Source organism: Dromiciops gliroides, chromosome 1 (genome assembly GCF_019393635.1).
Source record: "Dromiciops gliroides isolate mDroGli1 chromosome 1, mDroGli1.pri, whole genome shotgun sequence".
NCBI classification, from domain to species: Eukaryota; Metazoa; Chordata; class Mammalia; order Microbiotheria; family Microbiotheriidae; genus Dromiciops; species Dromiciops gliroides.
Window position 1 is genome coordinate 668,807,638 of NC_057861.1, and position 22,306 is coordinate 668,829,943.

Sequence of the window (22,306 nt, forward strand, 5' to 3'; positions counted from 1 at the left end):
TTTAATCTAGCCCTTGTAGAACAGGAAGTTGCTCCCAGGTGCTGGTACAAGATATTTGAATATGGCCTCTTGAAAAACCCCGCCTAGTTTACACCAGGCATGTGGAGGAATCCCCTTGGGCAGCCCAGCACATGTGTGCCTATATAGACACGTATCTGTGTATTGGAACCGGTCTTCCTTTCCTCTGCCACCCTTGGGCAAATACATCAATATTATAATCGATCCAAGGCATTTTGTGCCCCAGGACTGAGCCTTGGGTATTACACGGTGTAGGCACTTACTACAGGTTTTGGTGAATGAAAGAATGAAATGGCTTTTTAGGGGGAGGGGGAGGACGGTCTTACCTGTGCAGCTGGAGGATGTGGAGGTTGCACTGAACTGTGCCCAGCAGCACAAAGGCATCAGTCAAGGCCAGGGCTGTGGGTTGTTCCTCCAGCTTCTGTGATGCAAGCAGCCGCCCATTCACTGAATAGAGGTGTAAGAAGTAGCTCATCTAGGGCAGGGAAGAGGGTGGAAAGTCAGCCTGATTCTCATCCTATACTCATCCAGGTACTCCACTGACTTCCCCCTCCCTGGACCTTAAGGTGGGGACTCCCTCCCTGCCAGTACTCTACAGCTTGTCTCTTCTATCCTGGAGTCTCCATTAGGATACCTCTCCCTTCCTGTTAAGGATTAAGGTCCCCCTCTTCCAGGGCCTTCTCTCTCTCTCTCTCTCTCTCTCTTTTTTTTGTTAGTGAAGCAATTGGGGTTAAGTGACTTGCCCAGGGTCACACAGCTAGTAAGTGTTAAGTGTCTGATGCCGGATTTGAACTCAGATCCTCCTGACTACAGGGCTGGTGCCCTATCCACTGCACCACCTAGCTGCCCCCAGGGCCTTCTCTTTTAAATATTTTTTTCCAATGTCATGTAAACATTTTTAACACGTTTTTAATTTTTATTTTTTTAAAATTTTTACTTATTTTGAATTTAAATACAAAAAGACAACAAAAAAAGGATATTTCCATGTTCACAGAACAACATAAAAAGAGGATTCATTCTAAAACCATTTCCAGGGGCAGCTAGGTGGCGCAGTGGATAAAGCACTGACCCTGGATTCAGGAGTACCTAAGTTCAAATCCGGCCTCAGACACTTGACACTTACTAGCTGTGTGACCCTGGGCAAGTCACTTAACCCCCATTGCCCTGAAAAAAAAAAAAAAGAATAAATTCAGCCTCAGACACTTAACACTTACTAGCTGTGTGACCCTGGGCAAGTCACTTAACCCCAATTGCCTCACCAAAAAAACCCAAAACAAACAAAAAACATTTCCATTTCAGACTGTTCACCTTTTTAAGAAAAGCTATGTAATAAATATGACACATTGTTTTTAAAGCTACCCTGCTTTTCTATGCTTCCTTCTAAGTTTTCTTTTGTTCTCTACCGCTGTGTATTAACATTAACATTTGTTTTTTAAAATTTTGAGTTCCAAATTCTCTCCTTCCTTCCCTCCCCCCTCATTGAGAAGGCAAATAATATAGGTTATATTTTCTTTCAGGGTATTTCCCCATCCATTCACACATCTATATACATATGCACACACATACTCACACAGACACATACATACAAATACATGTACATACATACCTGGGCCCCAGGTCGTTCCTGAGCCAAGCTCTGCACCACAATTTGGCCCTCAGACCCCAGGGCCAGGTGGGCCACAGGCCCAGGCACTGTACCCCCTGAGGGCTGTAGTGAAGCCACAAACTGACCTCTCCTGATCGTGTGGATGATTACTGTCCCATCCTGGAGAAAATGAGACATTATGATATGGATTCAAAACAAGGGGACCAGGGATCAGGGGACAGAAACCTCTGCCAAGTCCTGCCTGGAATCCCTTTCTTTATCCCCCCACCCAAAAGAAAAGTTAAAAACATGATGCTGCCATGGTCCGGACTAGCACCTGTGGGGCCCCAGCCTCACCTTGGAGCCTGACACAGCCATGTCGAGCTCGGTGCTGATGGCCACACACGTCACCTCAGCCTCGTGCCCATACAGTACCTGCACTGGTTTTGGAGCCAGCCCTGCTGACAGGCCACCCTGTGGGAGAGAAACCTGGCCTTAGTAAACAAGGAAGGCCTTGTAGTCACTTCTGGCCTTCCCCTCAGACCTCACAAATACTCGTCTGATGCTCTTCCAGTACGGGCCATTCACCCCAGCTTGTGTCCAGAGAGATGCTTGCTCGTGTAATAAGTATTGTGAATTATGGTTATCTGGGTAGACTGTGAGCCTCATGAGAGGCAGGGGAAAAAGACAGAAAGGAAAGAAAGAGAGGAAGGAGAAAAGAATGGAAGGGAGGGAGGGAAGAAAAAGAAATGAGAAAGTCAATGTAACATTTAAAAATACATCAAAGGGGCAGCTAGGTGGCACAGTGGATAAAGCACCGGCCCTGGATTCAGGAGGACCTGAGTTCAAATCTGGCTTCAGACACTTGACACTTACTAGCTGTGTGACCCTGGACAAGTCACTTAACCCTCATTGCCCAGCACCAAAAACAAAACAAAACAAAACAAAAAAAAAACACAAAGGAAAACAGAGGACAGAGAGAGAGAAAGAAGCAAAAAACAAAAAGAAGAGACTAGCCCATCCACCCCTCTCCCCCAGTTACTCCCCTAGTCTGGGTCCTATCCCATTGTCCTTAAGGAGCTCACCTGTTGCAGGACTTGCCACACCATGCAGGTTGTGTCCCGGGATCCCGAGATGAGGTAGAGTCCACACAGATCCAGGGCCAGGCAGGTCACTACATCTGCAGGTAAATACACAGATGGATGGAGATTTTAGAGGCTTCTTGGTTCCATCATCCCTTGGTCATAGGCTCATCCCCATTCTGTTCCCTACCCCCACCACCCTGCCTCAGGACAGCCCATACCAATATGGCGACTGAGCTGGCTCAGTAGTTTGCCTCGGGGCAAGCTGGTCACTCGAAGGCTGCCATCCCAGTGACCACCACTGAACAGGAGCTTTCCATCTGGGGCCACAGCCAAAGCACGGCCACTCACGCCCCCCACCTGGTGCCCAAGGGGCCACTCAGTAGTCTCTGTGTCCTAGGATAGAAAGAAAGCACTAAGCACAAGGTTGGGCACACATGAGCACATCCCCTTCTTCCTGTCTTCCTCATAAATGCCCCGCAGGTAGTACCAGCATCCACTTTCCAACTCCCTTATCCTGATGGTCCTCCTCATTGGTATTTGGTAACATCCTGTCTATGTCCTATTACCCCTTGCCGCTGCCCATGCCATCTTCTCAGACCCTCCCTCCAACTCAATAGCCGTTTGCCCTCATACTTGGCATTGGACACGGTGGGGTCCTTGCTGAAAGTAAAGTAGTTGCTGATGTTCCGATCATAAGGGAGCCAGTTATGGGTGCCCAGCAGCCCATTGGTACTCACAGTCACCTTTGGGAATGAGGAAAAAAACACCCATGAGAGTCCTTCTCAATAGGAAGAGCCAGTTCAGAGGGGCAAGGTATATTAGAGGGAATGAGGGTAGGCAAAGGAGAAATAACTAGAAGAGGGAGAGATGGCAGGAAGTCAGAGATCCAGCAGGACCACCAGCCTTTCCTCCCTATAGCTCCTCAACAGGGACTTACCAGCAAGTCTGGAGATCCCTGTGTCATGAAGGAATGGGACTGCCGGTGGGGTACTACAGCCAACACTAGGGGCACTCCATCACTGATACCCTGTGGCATAAGAAGCACAACTTATACTTCCTGGCCCAGTCAGATCCCAAGGATGACAAAAGAAGGCACTAAAGATTCCCTGAGCTGCTGGACAGCCTCGTCCTGTCGTCTTTGCCAGGAATTATTTATGTCCAGGTAATTAAAAATTTTTTTTCAGAGCCTATTACATTTTTCCAAATCCAATTCCAAATTCCAATTTATCCACCCAAATGCCCTAACAGAAGAGAAGGAGATGGACTGTTATTCCCATTTAGGAAATGAGGGAACTGAGGTCCGGAGAGAGTAAATGGCCCAGCATGAAGGTATCAGAGCCAGATCTAGAAATAATAATAGTAACAGTAATAATAGCAGGTATTTCTATAATGCTCTATGGTTTACAAAGCGCTTTACATGCTCTCTCATTTGATCTTGATTATCAGCCACTGCTTTGACAAGGAACTAGCTGATCCTGCTCACCTCAACAAAGAAGGCTTTGAGCTGGTCAAGGTTCTGGAAGAGGTTTGGCGAAAAGGTATCTAGTCGTGCCAGGCGACGAGCGGCATCTTCGGCAGAGAGTCGGGGAGGGTGGGGCTCCTGAAAACACATCCAGGAGGTAGGAAGAGGCCCAAGTCAGTGCCAAGCCTGGATAAAATCTCAGGATACTGTTCCCTTTCCCTCTCCACCTCTTCTACCAACTCTGTGCTCACCTTGAGCAGCTGGCAAGGGGTCTGTCCAAAGTTGCTGATGATGCCCTCTAAGGCTTTCCGTTCCGTCTCGTCTGCCACAGCATCCAGATCCACAGCCCCTAAGAGGTTTGTAAACATTTTATGGTCCATAGATCCATAGATTTTCTTTTCTTTCTTTCTTTTTTTTTTGTGTGAGGCAATTGGGGTTCAGTGACTTGCCCAGGGTCACACAGCTAGTAAGTGTTAAGTGTCTGAGGTCACTTTTGAACTCAGGTCCTCCTGACTCCAGGGCCGGTGCTCTATCAACTGCGCCACCTAGCTGCCCCAGATCCATAGATTTTCACAGGTAAGATGGACCTTAGAATACAGACTGTCAGAGGTAGAGAGAGACCTTGTGGCTCAGTACTTGGCAGACAGCAGATACTTACTTGACTGATGTTTGTTATCTTGGCTTGGTTCCATAAAGAACAGAGAGCAAAGGGAAAATTTGCAGTGATCTTCACAGACTGCACAATGTTTCTCTTCCTGCCTTAACCAAGTCCATGCTGCCTATGCTCAAAAGTTTGGGTCGGTCTCCCTCCCAAAGCGGGAGGAGCTTGAAGAACATCCCAATTCTTCATGTTACCAAGGAAAAATGAAATATTCCTTTTTTTTTTTTTTTTTTTTTTTGGTGCAGGGCAATGAGGGTTAAGTGACTTGCCCAGGGTCACACAGCTAGGAAGTGTCAAGTGTCTGGGGCTGGATTTGAACTCAGGTCCTCCTGAATCCAGGGCCAGTGCTTTATCCACTGTGCCACTAGCTGCCCCTGAAATATTCCTTTAAAAAAAAATGAAGCACTTCAATGTGAAAACAAACAAACAAACAAAAGGATTTTAAGAAGCAGAGGGGAATCCTGACTTGTGTCAGGTTGAAGAATGGAAGAATACGACCCAGAGAAGAAAGGGAAGAAGGACCAACTGAACACTTGGGGTTAAGTAGTAAATTTGGAGGCCCTCCCCCAAGAAGGGAAAACTGCAGCTCTAAGGAGGAAGTGACTGCTCATCCTCCAAGGAGCACTGATGGAACCAAAAGGTGCTGTGGGTGAGAGTTCAGCCTGTAAAGGTCTGAGATAGAGCAGGAGAGTCACAGGGACAGGAGACTCCGCTGAGGAAGACTGAAGTAGCTGTGAGTCTCAGGAGATCCAAAAGACTGCTGTCTTATTATATATGTGTGTATATATGGGATGTGATGGAGAGGCTCCCGAGATTTGTCAAATGGAGGATCATAAGAGGATAGATTTAGAGTGGGAAAAGACCTTAGAGGCCCCAGAATCCAGCCTCCTAATTTTACATATGGGGAAACTGAGGCAAACCCCCTTGCCCAAGTGCACCCTGATTATAACGAAGGCATTATTGGAACTCAGATTCTCTGACTCCAAATCCTGTACTCTTTTCACTGTGCCAGTAAGGCTACTTGATGACTGCCACTCATTTCTGGTGATTCAAGTACAGATAGATGATCCCACCTTTGGAAAGCATTGCTAAAGACGATAAAGTCTTCAGCAAGAATTATTGCCTCGGAAACACAGGTAGTCCATTCCACACTCCTGCCCATTTAAAGCAAGGTGTTCAAAATACAGAGCTGACTAAGAAAATGGTGTCTGAAAAGTGGATTTCCATTTCTGAGCCACGGCTTCAAAGTAAATGAATAAGCTCTTGACCTGTCAGAATCCAGTGATATCTAGTGTTTAATATCCCCAGCATGTCCCAGCTTACGTCTTTTAAAAAAAAAGCATTCATGTGATATCTATAATATATATGTATATATATAATATATGTGTGCATATATGTACATACAAACATACATACATGCGCCTAAGGCTTCTCTACAAGATCAACAAGTCTTTAACGTGTTTTTTATTCCTGATCCACATTTTCCAACACTTTTTTTTTTGGCCATCTGTCCCAATGCCCACCTCCAAATTGGAAATTTCCAAGTATAAAAGTATATGTTGCTCTAACTTGAAAGCTCTATAGTTCTATGAAGAACTTTGCTCTCTACCTTCTCATCCTCTATAACACGTGTTGATACATAAAATTATGTTCTTTTTGCAAATATTTACCATGGGCACTGCAACATGAGACGACCAAATGTATAATGAAATGTTTCTTAATATCCTTGGATACATATAAACCAGTCCTGTCAACAGAATCCACGTCTCCTAAGAGAACTAGTGAGCTATCCTTCCATTGGCCTGCAACTTCCTTCTGGCTTCTGGCTTTGTTTCTAGGAAGAATGCCAAGATTGAGATGATTCCCCTCCTCTAGCCGCTCATCTCCTTGTAGGTCCCTAGACAAGGGTTTCTCCAGAGTAACAATTACTGGGTTAAAGATATATGTGTATGTATACTTCACTCATAAAGGAACGGAAAAGGCAAGAAGAGAATAGAAATGCAATACAGTTGTAAACTATGGAGATACTATCATGTGAAGAAATCCAAGACCCAGAGGGGGTCAGCATAACCTAGAATATGTGAGTGATGAGCGATATAGGCAGAAAGGGAAGAGATAGTGTCATTAGCGTATTCCACAGACCACCTGGACTGAAGGAAGAAACAGAGTAAATGGTTGTTGGAAATAGAGAAACCAGTTACTTTGATAGAAATGGTAGTAACTTTAAGAAGTACTAATTAGGGGCAGCTAGGTGGCGCGTGGATAAACCTCCAGCCCTGATTCAGGAGGACCTGAGTTCAAATGTGGCCTCAGACACTTGACACTAGTTATGTGACCTGGGCAAGTCACTTAAGCCTCAATGTCCTGCCTCTCCCCCCCCCCAAAAGAAGTAACTAATTACTTTATCTTAAAATCTGTGAATAAAGGAGGGGAAGAAAGCTGGGTCTAATCTGACATGTGCTGTAGATTTGGGGAAAGCAGATTTCAAAATGTTCAGAAAGAATGTAAATGGGGTTGGAAAACAGGAACGGTGATGAGGAAACCCCAAGAGAGATGATAAGGTATCAGCAATTAAATTCTGAAGACAACAAGAGAAAACAATTCTGACGAGAAGTAGGGGGTGTTGAGAATTCATCAACCCACTTGGATTTGAGAAGACACCTATAGAAGATGATAGATTAAGTAACAAAGGATGGATACAAAAGTTCTACATTCTGCTACTTCTCTAAGAACAGAGTGAGAAGCACTAACTCTCAGAATAACTTGAGGTCTGTCTAGGAAAGCTAAGGAAGTCACTCAGGAATTTTGCAGTTGTCTTGGGGGAAAAGAGAAGACTCAGGAAAAAGGTAGAGACCACTGCTGTGGGTGGGATGACTGATAATAAATGGCAGACTGCAGAACTTTTCATCTTCTTTTTCTTCAGTTTCCCTTGCCAAGGAGAAGAGTGATTTGTGTGGAAAGGACAGAATAAAAATAGTTAGCAGGCAGTTGAAACCCAAGAGAAGTGGTGAGAAAGTCCCTGACTGCATGTGACAAATTCAAGTCACCATGCCAATAGGAATCACATCCCATCTTACTGAAAGAACTGGCAGATATGCCTGCCCACTCACTGTCAGTGACCTTTGAAAGATTGGGGAAAAATTTGGAACTCAAAATAAAAAAAAAAGAATGGTAAAAATTAATTGAAATCTAAAAATAAAAAAAGATTGTGGAGAATAAATGCCTCCACATTTGAAGAAAAGCAAATGTTCTGATTTCCAAAAATAATTCTAGAATTTCTAGGACTTCTAGAATCTGCAAACTATAGTAGAGTGAGCTCTGATTAATGAAAAAAATTCTGGAACTGATTAGTGACTAAAGGGATGATTAGTAAGTGTCTAGAAGAGGAAGGGGCAGTCACCAAGAGTCCATGGAGTTTCATCAAGTACAGGCCATGCCAAAGAAGAAAGACAGTACTGAGACAGGATGTCTTATGTACAGTCCAAGGTGATCTCTATAGCAATTTGCTGCTTAGTTGTTTTTATTTATCACAAGTGAAGGTTCATCCTGGGCATGGGTCGAAACGTCTGTCGTGTGAAGACAAAAGGCATCAGAAAGTCCCCAAACAGGTAATTTCCCTTTTTGACGATGTAGTTGGACTGCTAGGTGAAGGGAATCCTGTAGGTCCAGATGGGCTACATTTCTTCTGAACACGCAGCAATCTCTCATGGTTGTCTTGTGGATAGAGAGACATGTGCCAGACAATACTAAGGAATTAGTTGGATTCAGAAGTGGCTGAGTGACTTAGCATAGCACACAGTGGCTCAGTGTGAACCGGAAAGGTCTCTAATGAAGGGTCCATGGGGACCTGTGCTTGGCCCTGTGCTGCTGAACGTTTTGGTTTTTTTTAATAACTCAACTAAAGGCATAGACAATATGCTTATCAAATATGCAAGTGATACACAGCCAGGAGACAAGCTGGGTGACAAGCTAGAAGGCTGGATCAAACCTAATATAAAATTTATTAGAAAAATGTGAAACCTGATATTTGGGCTAAAAAAAAAATCAACTTCACAGATATAAGATAGGGAAGGGATTGGTTTGGGAGTATTTTGTCTGCGAAGAATAAGAGATTATGCCTACCCTCTGGGAGCTCCCAGACAGAAAATAGTTCAAGTCAGCCTAGAATGAAGCGCTAAAGCCAATGGCTAAGGGTGGTGAAAAGTCAGAGGCCAAAGAGATCTGGAGAAGTCAGAGAATGTTTTCTGAAGGAGGCGGAATGAGAGCTGGATTGTGTCATACGTTCCAAGAGGACTGTGAAGATCATCACACCCATAAAACAGATGATGAAACTGAGGCTGAGAGTGAGCAGTGAAATTATTTACCCAATGTCACGCAACTAGTACGGGCCAGTGCTAGGATTGTCAAATACAATAGAATGTAAGCTTCTTGAGGGCAGGGGACATTCTCTCACACCTTGCATAATATGAGCATTCAATAAATGTCTGTTAATTTGAATAGGGTTGGGTGTCTTCTGAGTCCAGCGCCAGAGTTCTTCCTATTACATCGTGCTGCCTTTCCCTATGCCTCCTCTTCCTCACTGCTGGCTAGCTCCCTCCCACCCCATGCATACATACATCCCAGCTCTGCCCTGCACACTGCTGATTCCAAGACCACACCAGGCTGCCACCCCTCCTGCCTGGTAGCTACAGTCAAAGCCGAGGCCCACTCGTCCTAGGCTCAGGAGCCGAGAGCAATCTCAGGTGCCTCTGCCCCTGCAAATCCAGAGATCATGCCATCACACAGCACTCCCAGCCCTGCCCTCACCCTCATAGGTGCAGTAGTAGAAGACGTTGAGGGCCTCCACAGCAGCAGGCCCACGCTGCTTGTAGCCAAAGATGAGGTCGATCCATTCATGGAGGTGGGCGGACACATGCTCTGATTCCTGGTGGGGGGAGAGGTGGGGATGGCCATGGGGGATCACCACACAGTCACCCCCCCACCCTGAGCTTGGGACGGTGGGATTTGGGCAGTGGTGGGAAGGGGAAAGGGCTGGGGGGGATTAGGGTAGAGTTGAATTGAGTTGAGGATTGGAGGGAGAGGAAGCCTAAAATGAATGGATGGATAATGCATGAATGAATGGCCAGCCAAACTCTCCTCTGGCTCACTTTTCTTCCTTTAAGCCCATCCCTAGCCCAGCCTTGATCCCACTCCCAGGGTTCTACACTTGCATAACCCATACCCACTTACCAGCGCCTTTCGGTGCTGATGAATAAAATCTTCCCGGGAACGGGCCCATCGGGGCAGCACCACATCACCCACCTTCTCATTGGTCAATTGAAGGCTACCCAGATCAAACCCTGGAGGGGACAAGAGCTAAGTGAGGGTCCTTGGTTCAGGTCCCCATTCCTGTCCTCATCCTCCTTTGCCCCCTACACCTATATCCCTCCCATACCCTCCCTGTCCCTTAGTGGTGTGTCCCTCACCTCCTTTCCCATCCCCAGAACCAACGTCCTTTCCCCACCTCCCTCTGTCCCCCAGTCCTACATCCCTCCCATCCCGCAGCTTTTTTTGCACCCCACCCCCAATCCTGGTGTTTCCCCAACACTGTCCCTGTTTTCCACCTGGGAAATATTTCCCATTCTCTTTTCCAATCTCTGTGTTCCACTGTTCCCTTCTAAAGGGCTCCCACAGCCCCCGGTCCCTCTCACCATTCTGGTTTTCCAGGAAGTCAGGGAAGTAGAAGAACTCAGGAATGAGCTCCTTGACATCAGCTGGGCTCTCCAGGCGGGCCTGCCAGGCAGCTGCCACAGAGTGGAACTGCCGATCTGAGCAGTCAAATCTACAGAGGAGAAGAACCAGCTCTGCTAGGTGCGCAGACATGACCCAGGCAGGACAAACCCATGACAAGGGGCAGATGGAGCTGGAGGAAGAGCAGCTGCATTTAAAACCCCGGCTCTCCTTTAGTGCTGTCCGTGGGGCCACTGGACAACTCGGGCCTCTGTTTGCTCATATGAAAAATGAAGTTGGACCAAATGACCTCTGATGCCCCTTCCAGCCCCAAGTCTTAGGAAATCTACGATGCCCTGAACTACCTGGGCATGCCCAGTGGAAAGGGCAGATTCCTGTGAGGCGCACGTATGCCCAAGTGCACAAACAAATGAGGGCCGCATGAGAAATATGGACTGGAGAGATGGAAAAACTGAGGCCCTGGAGACATGGAAACATTCACCATGACCAGAGGAACAGAAAGACATGACTCTATGATAGATAGAGGGAAGCACAGAGAGGCCTCAGGGACTGTGACAAGCCAGACCAGTCTCCTTCATAGGTGGTGTGCAAATTTGGAAAGTCTCTCCCCCGGGTCTCCTGGAGACCTGGATGAGGAGGTAGAATCGAGAACTCGAGCTGGGAGAAGCAAGAACATTCACAGAGGGGCAGCTAGGTGGCGCAGTGGATAGAGCACCGGCCCTGGAGTCAGGAGTACCTGAGTTCAAATTTGGCCTCAGACACTTAACACTTACTAGCTGTGTGACCCTGGGCAAGTCACTTAACCCCAATTGCCTCACTAAAAAAAAAAAAAAAAGAACATTCACAGAGCTCAGCACATGTTCAACATCCTAGTTCTGCAAAGACCTGAGGGCCAGGGGCATTCCATGTTCTGAATTTCCTGAAATGAATTTTGTTTGGAGTCTTTGTCTCCTGGTGAGGCAATCCTGGCTCTGTACTCAGTTTTTATCAGGATTCTTGGGACTCCTTCTGGCCCTACAGTACCTGAAGGTTCAGGGCTACTCCTGCTGAGACCAATTCATTTATTCTACCACCACCCCCACCCCAGCCCCTGATATGATCCCTGTTGAGTGGCCAGAGATCTCATATTGATAGATTCTTGCATTTTTTGGCTTGAAGCAATAAGCATAATGTCATCTATGAAGAGAAACATCTGAAATACCTCACCATTTGGAGAGGATGGCTCTTGCATAAGCAAGCATACATTTTCCAGATTTATACCAGCTGATATTGATAATCAGAGGATCCCTGAACAACTCTCAGTGATTATATCAAGGATTGTCATGTGATTTTTGGGGGGGGGTAAGTGACTTGCCCAGGGTCACATAGCTAGTAAGTGTTAAGTGTCTGAGGTCAGATTTGAACTCAGGTACTCCTGAATCCAGGGCCGGTGTTTTATCCACTGCGCCATCTAGCTGCCCCTTCATGTGATCTTTCTAATCAGCTTTTTTTTTTTTTTAAGTGAGGCAACTGGGGTTAAGTGACTTGCCCAGGGTCACACAGCTAGTTAAGTGTTAAGTGTCTGAGGCCAGATTTGAACTCAGGTACTCCTGACTCCAGGGCCGGTCTCATGTGATCTTAACACATTCATAGGAAACACTTTGTTAGAGGACAGACTTTAAGGCAATATCTTGCCCTGCAGATTTAAATGCTTTTTTCCCTTTTTGAATCAACAATAAATGCAGTGAGATGTTGTATTCCTTATGCCCTTCAATCCACAGTGTGACTAGGAAAGCATTGTATGCTGTAGAAAAATCACCTACAAAAATTTGCCTGTTCCCCTCTTAGATTTTCATCAAACCCACCTTTGACAAGTACAGATATTATTCTCATAAAGATTTTATAGAGATGAGGAAGTATATTTAGATTCATAGTTTTGATATTCCTGTTTAGGTAATAATATCATCCACAATTTTCCCATTCTTTTCATTTCTTTGAGACATCAGCAAAGATTTCCTTTGGGCATATTTGCTCAGGTCCAGCTGCTTTTCCTAATTTTATTTTCTTGAATGCCATTTCTACTTACTAACATTACACATTTCAATATGAGGAATTAGGAACTAGATGTGGTGGTTCCAGCATTGTCAATGAAAGAACAAATTGCTACAGAAATACTAGGAGATCTGTTCCATTTTCTGTCTACTTGTTGTCTGACCACACTTATACACAACTAATTCTAAAATTAACCCTATGTTGGAAACATGTCATTTCCTGATCATTAAGATTTTCATTTTATGTGATGCTTTGTTCACTATGCCTAGTCTTCTTCCAATTCTTCTTGAAGAAAGTATTTATGATATATTCTACGTAACATACAAGCCTTTGACCTCTTTCATTTCTTAATCCTAGATCTTGTTTTCCAATATATTTTCATTTCCATTTTTATTTTTGAAACTGAGTCTCTATCTTGCCATTCCTGGGCCTGATCTCACTATGGATTGGCACAGGAGCTCTGACTTACTCTGTTTCTGACCTGAGTCAGTTCGTTCCTCCTTATGAAGCATGGTGGCCTCCCCCTCCCAGGGGCTCACTGTATAAGGGCTGGACTTAGAGTGGACACCTGATGAGCATCATACTACAGCTCAGAACTCCTGACTTCAAATGGTCTATCAGCCTCAGGCTCTCCCAGTAACCAGGGATTACAGGCATGTGCTACCATGCTGGGATCCAGTACATTTTCTCCCCAATCCTCCCCTGTGCTCACTTTCATATTCAAGTTCTTGAACATTAAGGTATATGCTGATTATGCTCCCTCCAAATTGCACTCCATCCTCCATTCACATCTCACCCCCCCCCCTTGTCTCCATGCTTTGGCTCACATCATTCCTCATGCCTGAAATATATTTCCATCTCCATCATGAAATCCTTCCCTTCCTTTCAAGTCCCAACTTGGTGCTACATCCTCCACAAAACATTTCCTGTCTTGGCTAGGTAAACATGATCTCTCCCTCTTTATATATTTCATGTTTTGCCTGGTCTTCCTTTGCTCTTAGTTCATCTCCATCCCATTATCTTTATCTGTGTACACAGCTTTAATCCGACTGGACTATAAGATTTTTGGTTTTGTGTGTGTGTGTGTGTGTGTGTTTTTGTGTGGGGTAATGGGGGTTAAGTGACTTGCCCAGGGTCACACAGCTAGTGTCAAGTGGACTATAAGATTTTTGACACCAAGGCCAGATTTGTAGCTAACTTAGGACCATAGGATTTAGAACTACAAGTGGCCTCAGACATCATCTGGTTCAACCCTTTTGTTTTACAGATAAATGAACCAAGGCCCAGAAAGCTGAAAGAATTGCCCAACAGCACACAATAGTAGTCAATAAGTCAGATTTTTTTGTTCCAAATCAGGGTTCTTCCCACCATTATGCTGGTTTCCTACTACATTCTTTTTTTATTTTTATTTTTTGGTGGGGCAATGAGGGTTAAGTGACTTGCCCAGGGTCACACAGCTAGTAAGTGTCAAGTGTCTGAGGCTGGATTTGAACTCAGGTCCTCCTGAATCCAGGGCTGATGCTTTATCCACTGCGCCACCTAGCTGCCCCCTCCCACTACATTCTGAGTATTAAACACAGGGCCTCATAGACCCTATAAACTTGATAAATGTTTGTTAAATGAATTATCCCACTTCCAGGAAGAAGAGTGGCAACCTCTCACATCTGTGCCCAAGTCCTGCCCCCATACCGGCCACTCTGCAGCTGGATGTGCAGGGAGGTAAAGGGCTCCACACGGATGAGGTAGTGCATGACACCTGCTGCATTGGAGTAGTGGGTACCATAATGGAACTTGTCAGTGGTGCCAGTGGGGTCCTCAAAGCTCTCATACCTGAGAAAAATCAAGGAGTAGGGAGCTTAGCAGGAAGCCTCCCTCCCTCCCTCTCTGCACCCAGGAACTGGGACCTTCCCCCTGCTGTGGTACCCATGTGTGGCTCACTTCTCTCGAACAAGCTGTGCATGCTTGGAGTTCACCACCCCAATGGGCTTGGACAGGTCCCGAAACACAGACGGGTCATTCAGGTCCAGAGTCTCAGATGTATAATCCTGTAGGATCCAGGGGAACTGAAAGAGATGGACAGAGGGGAAAGGTGATGGGGAATGACAGCAGTGAATTCAGTCACAAAAAGCAGGGGGAGGCACTGAGCCCGAATAGAGGAGAGTGGAAACTAGGAATCAAGTAGATGGGGCTGAGGACAAAGTCAGAGTGGGAAAATACAAGAGAGAGATTCCTAGGGGAGTGAGGTTACCTGTGGGCAGAGGAAAAATGTTAATGGAATATGTCTGGGGAAAGTGTGAGACTGGGATAAGGAAATTGTGATTCATTTAGAGGTCAAGAGTTGGGTGGGATGACCTATGATAAGCAATGAGAGTGAACAAAGGGCAGGGAAGCCCTGATTGAATAGGGAGGTAGCCCCAGAGCTAAGGAAGAGAGGAAGCAAGGGTTTGAGGACCTTACCACAGGGTACTGAGAGAGATCATTGTAGGTTCTCCCTGCAATGGTGTTGAGCTGCATCAGGTACTCGAAGTTGGAAATCTCTCGTTGGACCCATTTCTGGGAAGGAAAGAGCAGAAGTGTAGATGTCCAAGGGGCACAATGCTCACCCTGGTAGATTTCTCATTTGATTCTCTGATTTGGCCTCTTTAATCTCTGCAGCATTCATCTTAGGGAAGCCCTGGCCAATGTGTAGGGAGTGGGGTGGAGGGACCAGCTGGACCTTGCTAGGTTGTAGAGCTTCAGAGGCCACCTAGTCCAATCCTTCTTACTTTTTAGGTGAGAAATCTGAAACCCAGGGAGGATGAATTGCCCAAGGTCACCCAGGTAGGAAGTGGTAGAGTCAGAAATTCAACCTAGCCCCAAAATTCTTTCCACCACTGACCCTGGATTCTCCCACTTTCATTTTTGTGCTCACACTGTTCCCTATTACAGAAATGTCCTCTCTTTGCCTGTGGCTGTCCTGAAAAATCAATTCAAACACTACTTCCTCCCTAATACTCTGGGTCAGCAATGAACTCCTTCCTCAGATCTCGCCGTGGATATTGTTTTGTGATATTTGGTAAAATATTGTAAATTGGTTATCTGTGTATGAGTTTCATTGCTTTTAGAAGACTATAAACTCTAGGGGGGCAGAAATGCATCTTATTTAAACTTGAAGACCTCCACCCAGTACTCAGCACAGTTCTCAAGTGCTCAAGAATTATTTGTTATGTTCCACACCATACTTTGGAGACCAAAGAATGAAGGAGTGAGGGTGGGATGGGAATGGAAGCAGGAGTAGCTTACCTGAGTCAGACCGGAAGCTCGAAGCATCTCCTGTGGAGAGTGGCTTCCATAGTAGCCCTGGCTGGGGGGCCGAAGCCCCAGGATACATGAGTACACCTTGTTCCGCACCTTAGAGGGGGGCAACCTGGTCAGAAGGTGGAGCCATACAAGGCTACAGAGCTCTAAGCTCAACCTCCCCTGCCCCAACACATACACAGACTCCAGCTCATTTGTTGGGAAGACTCAGCTCCCACCAAGAACCCAGAGCCGCCCCCAAGCCGGGCGGAATCACATAAGACAGTGAGAAGGAGGAAACACTGCAGGGATGGGGGAAGTAGTAAATTTCCCCAAGTTCTCTGGAGGTCAGAATACTGGGGTAGGCTACCCACACTCTTTGGGGAAACGTGTAAGAAAGGTGGTCGGTCAGTGGTATCCTAGATGGAAAGTCTGACACGATGGTAGGTGGGGCAAGTGGAGAGTTTGGACTTAACAGGAGAGGAAGCTTCTGGGGGAAGTCTCAATTTCCCACCTTTCGAGGGAAGTTGAGGAAGTAGTTGGCCTGGTCAGTGAAGAAGAGCTCCAGGGCTGAGCGTCGGAGATTGTAACGCCGGAGGTGGACTTCTCGCAGCTGGGAGAGTGGCCGCCGGAAATCATACCCAATGCCTGGGGGACAGAGGCAGATTCTTTCCCTTTCTGCTCTCAGACACCCCCTCCCCACTATCCCTCTCCCTCTGCTTCCAGGGACTGTCATCACTTCTCCTCTGCCAGACTTTTTGCCTGCCCATGGCCCTGATCACTGTCCCCTAGGCTTTCATGATTGCCTGTTCCCCAACATACTGTCTCCCCTGCCCATGTTCACAGGAGGCTGGGACTAACTGAGAGGAAATGAACAGGGTCCAGTAAAGCACTGTCATACTACTACTATTGGTTTTTTTAAAAATTGTGACAGGGCAGCTAGGTGATGCAGTGGATAGAGCACCAGCCCTGCATTCAGAAGGACCTGAGTTCAAATCCGGCCTCAGACACTTGACACTTACTAGCTGTGTGACCCTGGGCAAGTCACTTAACCCCAATTGCCTCACACACACAAAAAAATTGTGACTGCACTGCAATAACTGGAACATGCCTTCCATTCTTTTTTTTTTTTTTTTGGTGAGGCAATTGGGGTTAAGTGACTTGCCCAGGGTCACACAGCTAGTAAGTGTCAAGTGTCTGAGGCCGGATTTGAACTCAGGTCCTCCTGAATCCAAGGTCAGTGCTCTATCCACTGCGCCACCTAGCTGCCCCACAAAGTGCTTTACTTTCATTCTCTCATGCGAGTCTCACAGTCCCATGAGTAGGCAGAATGGGGATGGTTGTCACCATTTTAAAGAAAAGGTAAACTGAGGCACAGAGAAGTGGACTTGCCCAAGAAAGTATGGGTGGCTCACGCCCAGCCTAGGGTCCCGGGCTTCCCAGGCACTCACCCTCCTCTGTCTCCTCCTTTTCCGCGCTGCAGTCATAGAAGTAGAGGTGCTGAGTGGTCACTTCAAGGCGGCCTGGGATCACAGCCACAATCGTGATGCGCTGGCAGTCCTCCCACAACACGAGCTTCTCCTGCTGCCCGCTGAGCTCTGAGGACTCCGTGCTGAGGGGAAGCGGGACAAGCAAAGGGGCAGGTGAGGGGAGCCAGGCTTCAGGAAGACCCGGGCCATACATGGAGGGCAGAGGCAACAGCTCCACCCCGTTAAACCTTGGCACACACTAGATGCTGAGAAGGATCCCTCTGCTCCCACTATGTCTCGGAGCCCTGCCCATTGTGTTCTTCCTTGAGGTGCTCCTAACTGGCAGTAGCCTAGAGTATTTGATTTTCTGTGAGTCCTGTCTTCTCTCAACGCTGTCCCAACCACAAGTGCACACTGAGAGTTCCCCAAGGATAAGGATTAAATCCACCTCCTCTATCGCTGACACAGAGAACTGGGGACACAGAAAGTTTTTTTTGTTGTGTGTGTTTTTTTGTTTTGTTTTTTTTTGCAGGGCAATGGGGGTTAAGTGACTTGTCCAGGGTTATACAGCTGGTAAGTGTCAAGTGTCTGAGGCTGGATTTGAACTCAGGTACTCCTAAATCCAGGGCCGGTGCTTTATCCACTGCACCACCTAGCTGCCCCCGACATAGAAAGTTTTTCTTTCTTTTTTTTTTTTTTTGCAGGGCAATGGAGGTTAAGTGACTTGTCCAGGGTTACACAGCTGGTAAGTGTCAAGTGTCTGAGGCTGGATTTGAACTCAGGCACTCCTAAATCCAGGGTCGGTATTTTATCCACTGTGCCACCTAGCTGCCCCCTCATAGAAAGGGTTGTTTTTTTTTTTTTTTTAGTGAGGCAATTGGGGTTAAGTGACTTGCCCAGGGTCACACAGCTAGTAAGTGTTAAGTGTCTGAGGCCGGATTTGAACTCAGGTACTCCTGACTCCAGGGCCAGTGCTTTATCCACTACGCCACCTAGCTGCCCCTCATAGAAAGTTTTTAATGGAGGCTGGTTAACTTAAATCAGAATCCTTGCACCCTCAGGCTCTCTTGGTCCTCTAGCCTGTGCCCACTGTGGTGCCCCATGCTCACACAGTGTCCAGTACAGTCAGCTCCTCCTCTCCCAGTTGGTCCTCCTCCAAAGTGCTGACTTTGGCCTCCTTGGCCACAGTCAGAGGCAGGGAATCCTCCGTGGAAGGTGTCAAGTGGTCAGTGGCCCCTGTGATCGAGATGTCAATCAACAAAGAGTTATTAAGCGCTTGAGCCACATGCTAAGCACCAGAGACACAAAGAAGGGCAAAAACAGCCTCAGTCCCTGCCCACGAGGGGCTTCTGTTCTAATAGAGAAGACAACATGCCAATGACTACAAAAAGTATAGAGTTGACTCGAAGCAATGTTAGAAGGCAGCAGCAGTGGAGGGAGGAGGGGGATGGGAAGGGCTGACTCTTGAAGGAAGCCAGGCAGAGGTGAGAACTGAGAGCCTACCAGGCATGGGAGACATCCAGTGAAAAGGCACTGCGTTTCCAAGTAACACAAGAAGGCATGGGTCACCGTATGGGTAGGAGAGCCAAGTATAAGAAGACTGGACAGCTAGAAAGGGCCCAGGCTGTGAAGGACTTTAAAAGCCAGAAAGAAGGGGCAGCTAGGTGGCACAGTGGATAGAGCACCGGCTCTGGAGTCAGGAGGACCCGAGTTCAAATCCAGTCTCAGACACTTAACACTTACTAGCTGTGTGACCCTGGGCAAGTCACTTCACCCCAATTGCCTCTCCAAATAAAACAAACAAACAAACAAAAAAGCCAGAGAGAAGACTAAAGATGGCTGGTTTGGGGCAGGAAGCCTAGGTCTGACACATCTGGTTTCCTTCCCTGCCTGAGGAGGACGCCAGGGAGGAGGAAGAGACCCCCGAGTGGGGAGGGAGAAGAAGTGAGATTAGAACTCTTGATTCCTAGCTCTCCCAGCCTCTTCTATTAGGGCTCAGGGCTTCTCCCCTCCCAACTCCCGAATCCAGTGCTTTCATTCCCTAAAAAGGGCACTAAGGGATCTGAAGGCACCTGGAATTTCAGCTTCAGCTCCACACCTACCCAGGTTGTCCCGAAGAGCACTGGCCTCACTGTGCTGGTCAAAGTGATAATTGGGCACCAGCTTCAGCCGCATCCTCGAGTAAGTCTCAGCACTGGATAGTTTCCATCGAGGAGGAGAGGGATTCCTACAGAAAGGGACGAGGAGAATTTAAGGGGAAAGTGGGGGACAAGGGGCCAGAATTGGTGGTTTTTATTTCTTTTTTGGAGACTGTCTCTTTACCTCACACAGGACATTCAGTGGCCAGATTCTGCTACTAACTGGTGTGGGAGTTTGTACCAGTTACATTTCCAGCCTGAGCCAGTTCACCATATTGGTGATCATTTTATTGGTGCCAGATTTAGTGTGGGCATCCAATTTCCTTTAGCCTTTCTTTAGCTCAGAACTCCCAAACTCAAGCAATCTACCAGCCTCAGCCTCTGGGTGACAAGGATTATAGGCATGCACTACCATGCCTGGCACAAGGGGTCAGTAGTGAGCCACAAAATGTGAGACAGCGGGGTGGGCCAAACCCGAGGTGGCCTCCTGAGGTTCAGTGTCTATTGCAGCCCTCCAGTTACTAATGTGTCTTGTCCTGGAAAGCTATGCCTGCAGACTGCACCAGTTCCCTGGCCCTTTAAATCAGGCTCCATCATTTCTCTCTAGACCACTAATGGATGGTCATCCCCCCCAGGCAGAAAAATATTTCCCCCAGTCTATCCAACCCTCAATCCCCCAACAACCTTACCTCTGGGCCCAGGCAGAGCGGGGTGCAGTGAGCAAACGGCCCAGGGCCTTCCAGTGCAGCAAGGCTATGGCCTGCTGGGAGGCCAACTGCTTTTGTGCACTGCTGTACCGCTTTCCCTCCGACCGACCCCTCTTCAGCACTGGTTCCAGCACCAAGTCCTGGGGGGAGCAAAGGGCCTGGTAAAGCAGGGGCTGGGGCCTCCGGGCACGGGGCCCTCAACCCTAAATAGGGCTCTGCAGATCCAGTTATCATTCATTCTCTTCAGTTCCCACTTCAGAGTCAATGAGAATGTCAGAAATAGGGAGAGCTTAGCAATGACCTAATCCAATCCCCTGATTTGACAGATGAGCAGAAGAGTCAGAAGCTAAGGCCAGAGATGCTCGAAGGGAATTGCCCAAGCTCACACAGATAATGAGGAGAGACTGAATTTGAGCTTGGGCTCCCTGACTCCAAATCAAGCGCTCCTTCTGAACCAGCTCAATGTTCAACCCTGAAATGTCCTCCCTACTTCTACCCATCTATAGTCCTCCTCCAGGAAGCCTTCCTTGATAACTCCAAGCCACATAACAGTGTTTAGCATAGTGCCTAACCCACAGGAAGGACTTAATAAATGCTTTTTCATTCATTCACCAGTTTCTCCTCTTCCTGATAGCCCTGCCGACCCTATATTATGATATTTAATTTGATATTATGATACAGTCGGTTTAGTAATTTAATAGAGGTCATCTGGTACTATGTGACATGTGTTTTCTCCAAAAAGAGGAGACTTTTTAGGGAGCAGAGTCTGTGTCTAATTGAATTCAACATCGGATTTGAAGTCACGGGACCTTATTAGCTGTGTGATTTTAGGCAAGTCACTTTCTTCTCTGAGCCTCAGTTTCCTTTTCTATCAAAGGAGGAGTGTGTATTAATCCTTCAATCAACAAGGATTTATTCTAATTAATTAAAACAACTGCATCAAGGTTGCAGAATATAAAATAATCCCACAAAAAGTATCAGCCTTTATGTATATTACCAATAACATCCAATAAGAAGAGAAAAAGAAATTCTATTCAAAATAACTACAGAATATATAAAATATTTGGGATTCTACACACAGGAGTTCTATGAATGCAATTGTAAAATACTATTTATAGAAACAAAGGCAGATTAAATAATTGGAAAGATATTACTGCTCATGGTTGGAGATGCCCTTATGATAAAAATGACTATATATCTAAATTTATTTATTCAGTGCCATGCCAATCAAATTACCTGAAAAGGAAACTTTTATAGAATTAGAAATAATGAGGGGCGGCGAGGTGGCGCAGTGGATAAAGCACCGGCCCTGGATTCAGGAGTACCTGAGTTCAAATCCGGCCTCAGACACTTAACACTTACTAGCTGTGTGACCCTGGGCAAGTCACTTAACCCCCAATGCCCCGCAAAAAAAAAAGAAAAGAAATAATGTAAAAATTCATTTGGAAGAATAAAAGGTCAAGAATCTCAATAGACATAATGAAAAAAGTGAAAAAAGATCTTAAAGTATATTATAAAGCAAAAGTCATTAAAACCATTTGTTATGGGTTAAAAAGCAAAAAAGCATATCAACGGGATAAATCAGTCATAGGAAAATCTGAAATAGTAGAACTCAATAACTCAGTGTTTGATAAAGTAAGAAGATAAATGAACCTAGGAAATAATTTGATAAGAACTGCTGGGAAAACTGAAAAGTAGTATTGTAGAAATTAGGCTTAGGGGGCGGCTAGGTGGCGCAGTGGATAAAGCACCGGCCCTGGATTCAGGAGTACCTGAGTTCAAATCCAGCCTCAGACACTTGACACTCACCAGCTGTGTGACCCTAGGCAAGTCACTTAACCCCCATTGCCCCGCAAAAAAAAAAAAAAAAAAAAAGGAAATTAGGCTTAGACTAGTATCTTACACCGTATTACATACTACCTTCTAAATAGATACATGACTTAAATACTAAAGATAAAATTAAACACAAAAATAATACAATTTTAAAAATTAGAAGATAAGCAAATCATGTATCTCTTCCAGCTATGGGTAGGGGATATATTCTTGTAGGAGTAGAGTCAATTACAAAAGATAATTCTGATTACATGAAATTGAAAAGCTTTTATACAAGAGGGGAAGGGAATAAATATTTCTATATACTATGT

General features: G+C 46.1%; 1 protein-coding gene across 1 annotated transcript in view; it reads right to left on the reverse strand.

The window, feature by feature from the left end:
- Positions 1–22,306, reverse strand: part of NBEAL2 (neurobeachin like 2) — a 95,959-nt gene that overhangs the window by 4,662 nt on the left and 68,991 nt on the right. Inside the window, 22 exon segments of the mRNA XM_043976596.1 lie at positions 345–493; positions 1,625–1,783; positions 1,961–2,077; positions 2,689–2,783; positions 2,907–3,041; positions 3,044–3,081; positions 3,322–3,431; positions 3,626–3,715; positions 4,172–4,288; positions 4,402–4,499; positions 9,618–9,735; positions 10,041–10,150; positions 10,502–10,632; positions 14,262–14,402; positions 14,511–14,635; positions 15,030–15,125; positions 15,855–15,962; positions 16,363–16,496; positions 17,300–17,460; positions 18,427–18,553; positions 19,420–19,544; positions 20,145–20,302. Of these exon segments, the coding sequence (XP_043832531.1) occupies positions 345–493; positions 1,625–1,783; positions 1,961–2,077; positions 2,689–2,783; positions 2,907–3,041; positions 3,044–3,081; positions 3,322–3,431; positions 3,626–3,715; positions 4,172–4,288; positions 4,402–4,499; positions 9,618–9,735; positions 10,041–10,150; positions 10,502–10,632; positions 14,262–14,402; positions 14,511–14,635; positions 15,030–15,125; positions 15,855–15,962; positions 16,363–16,496; positions 17,300–17,460; positions 18,427–18,553; positions 19,420–19,544; positions 20,145–20,302 (2,642 nt within the window).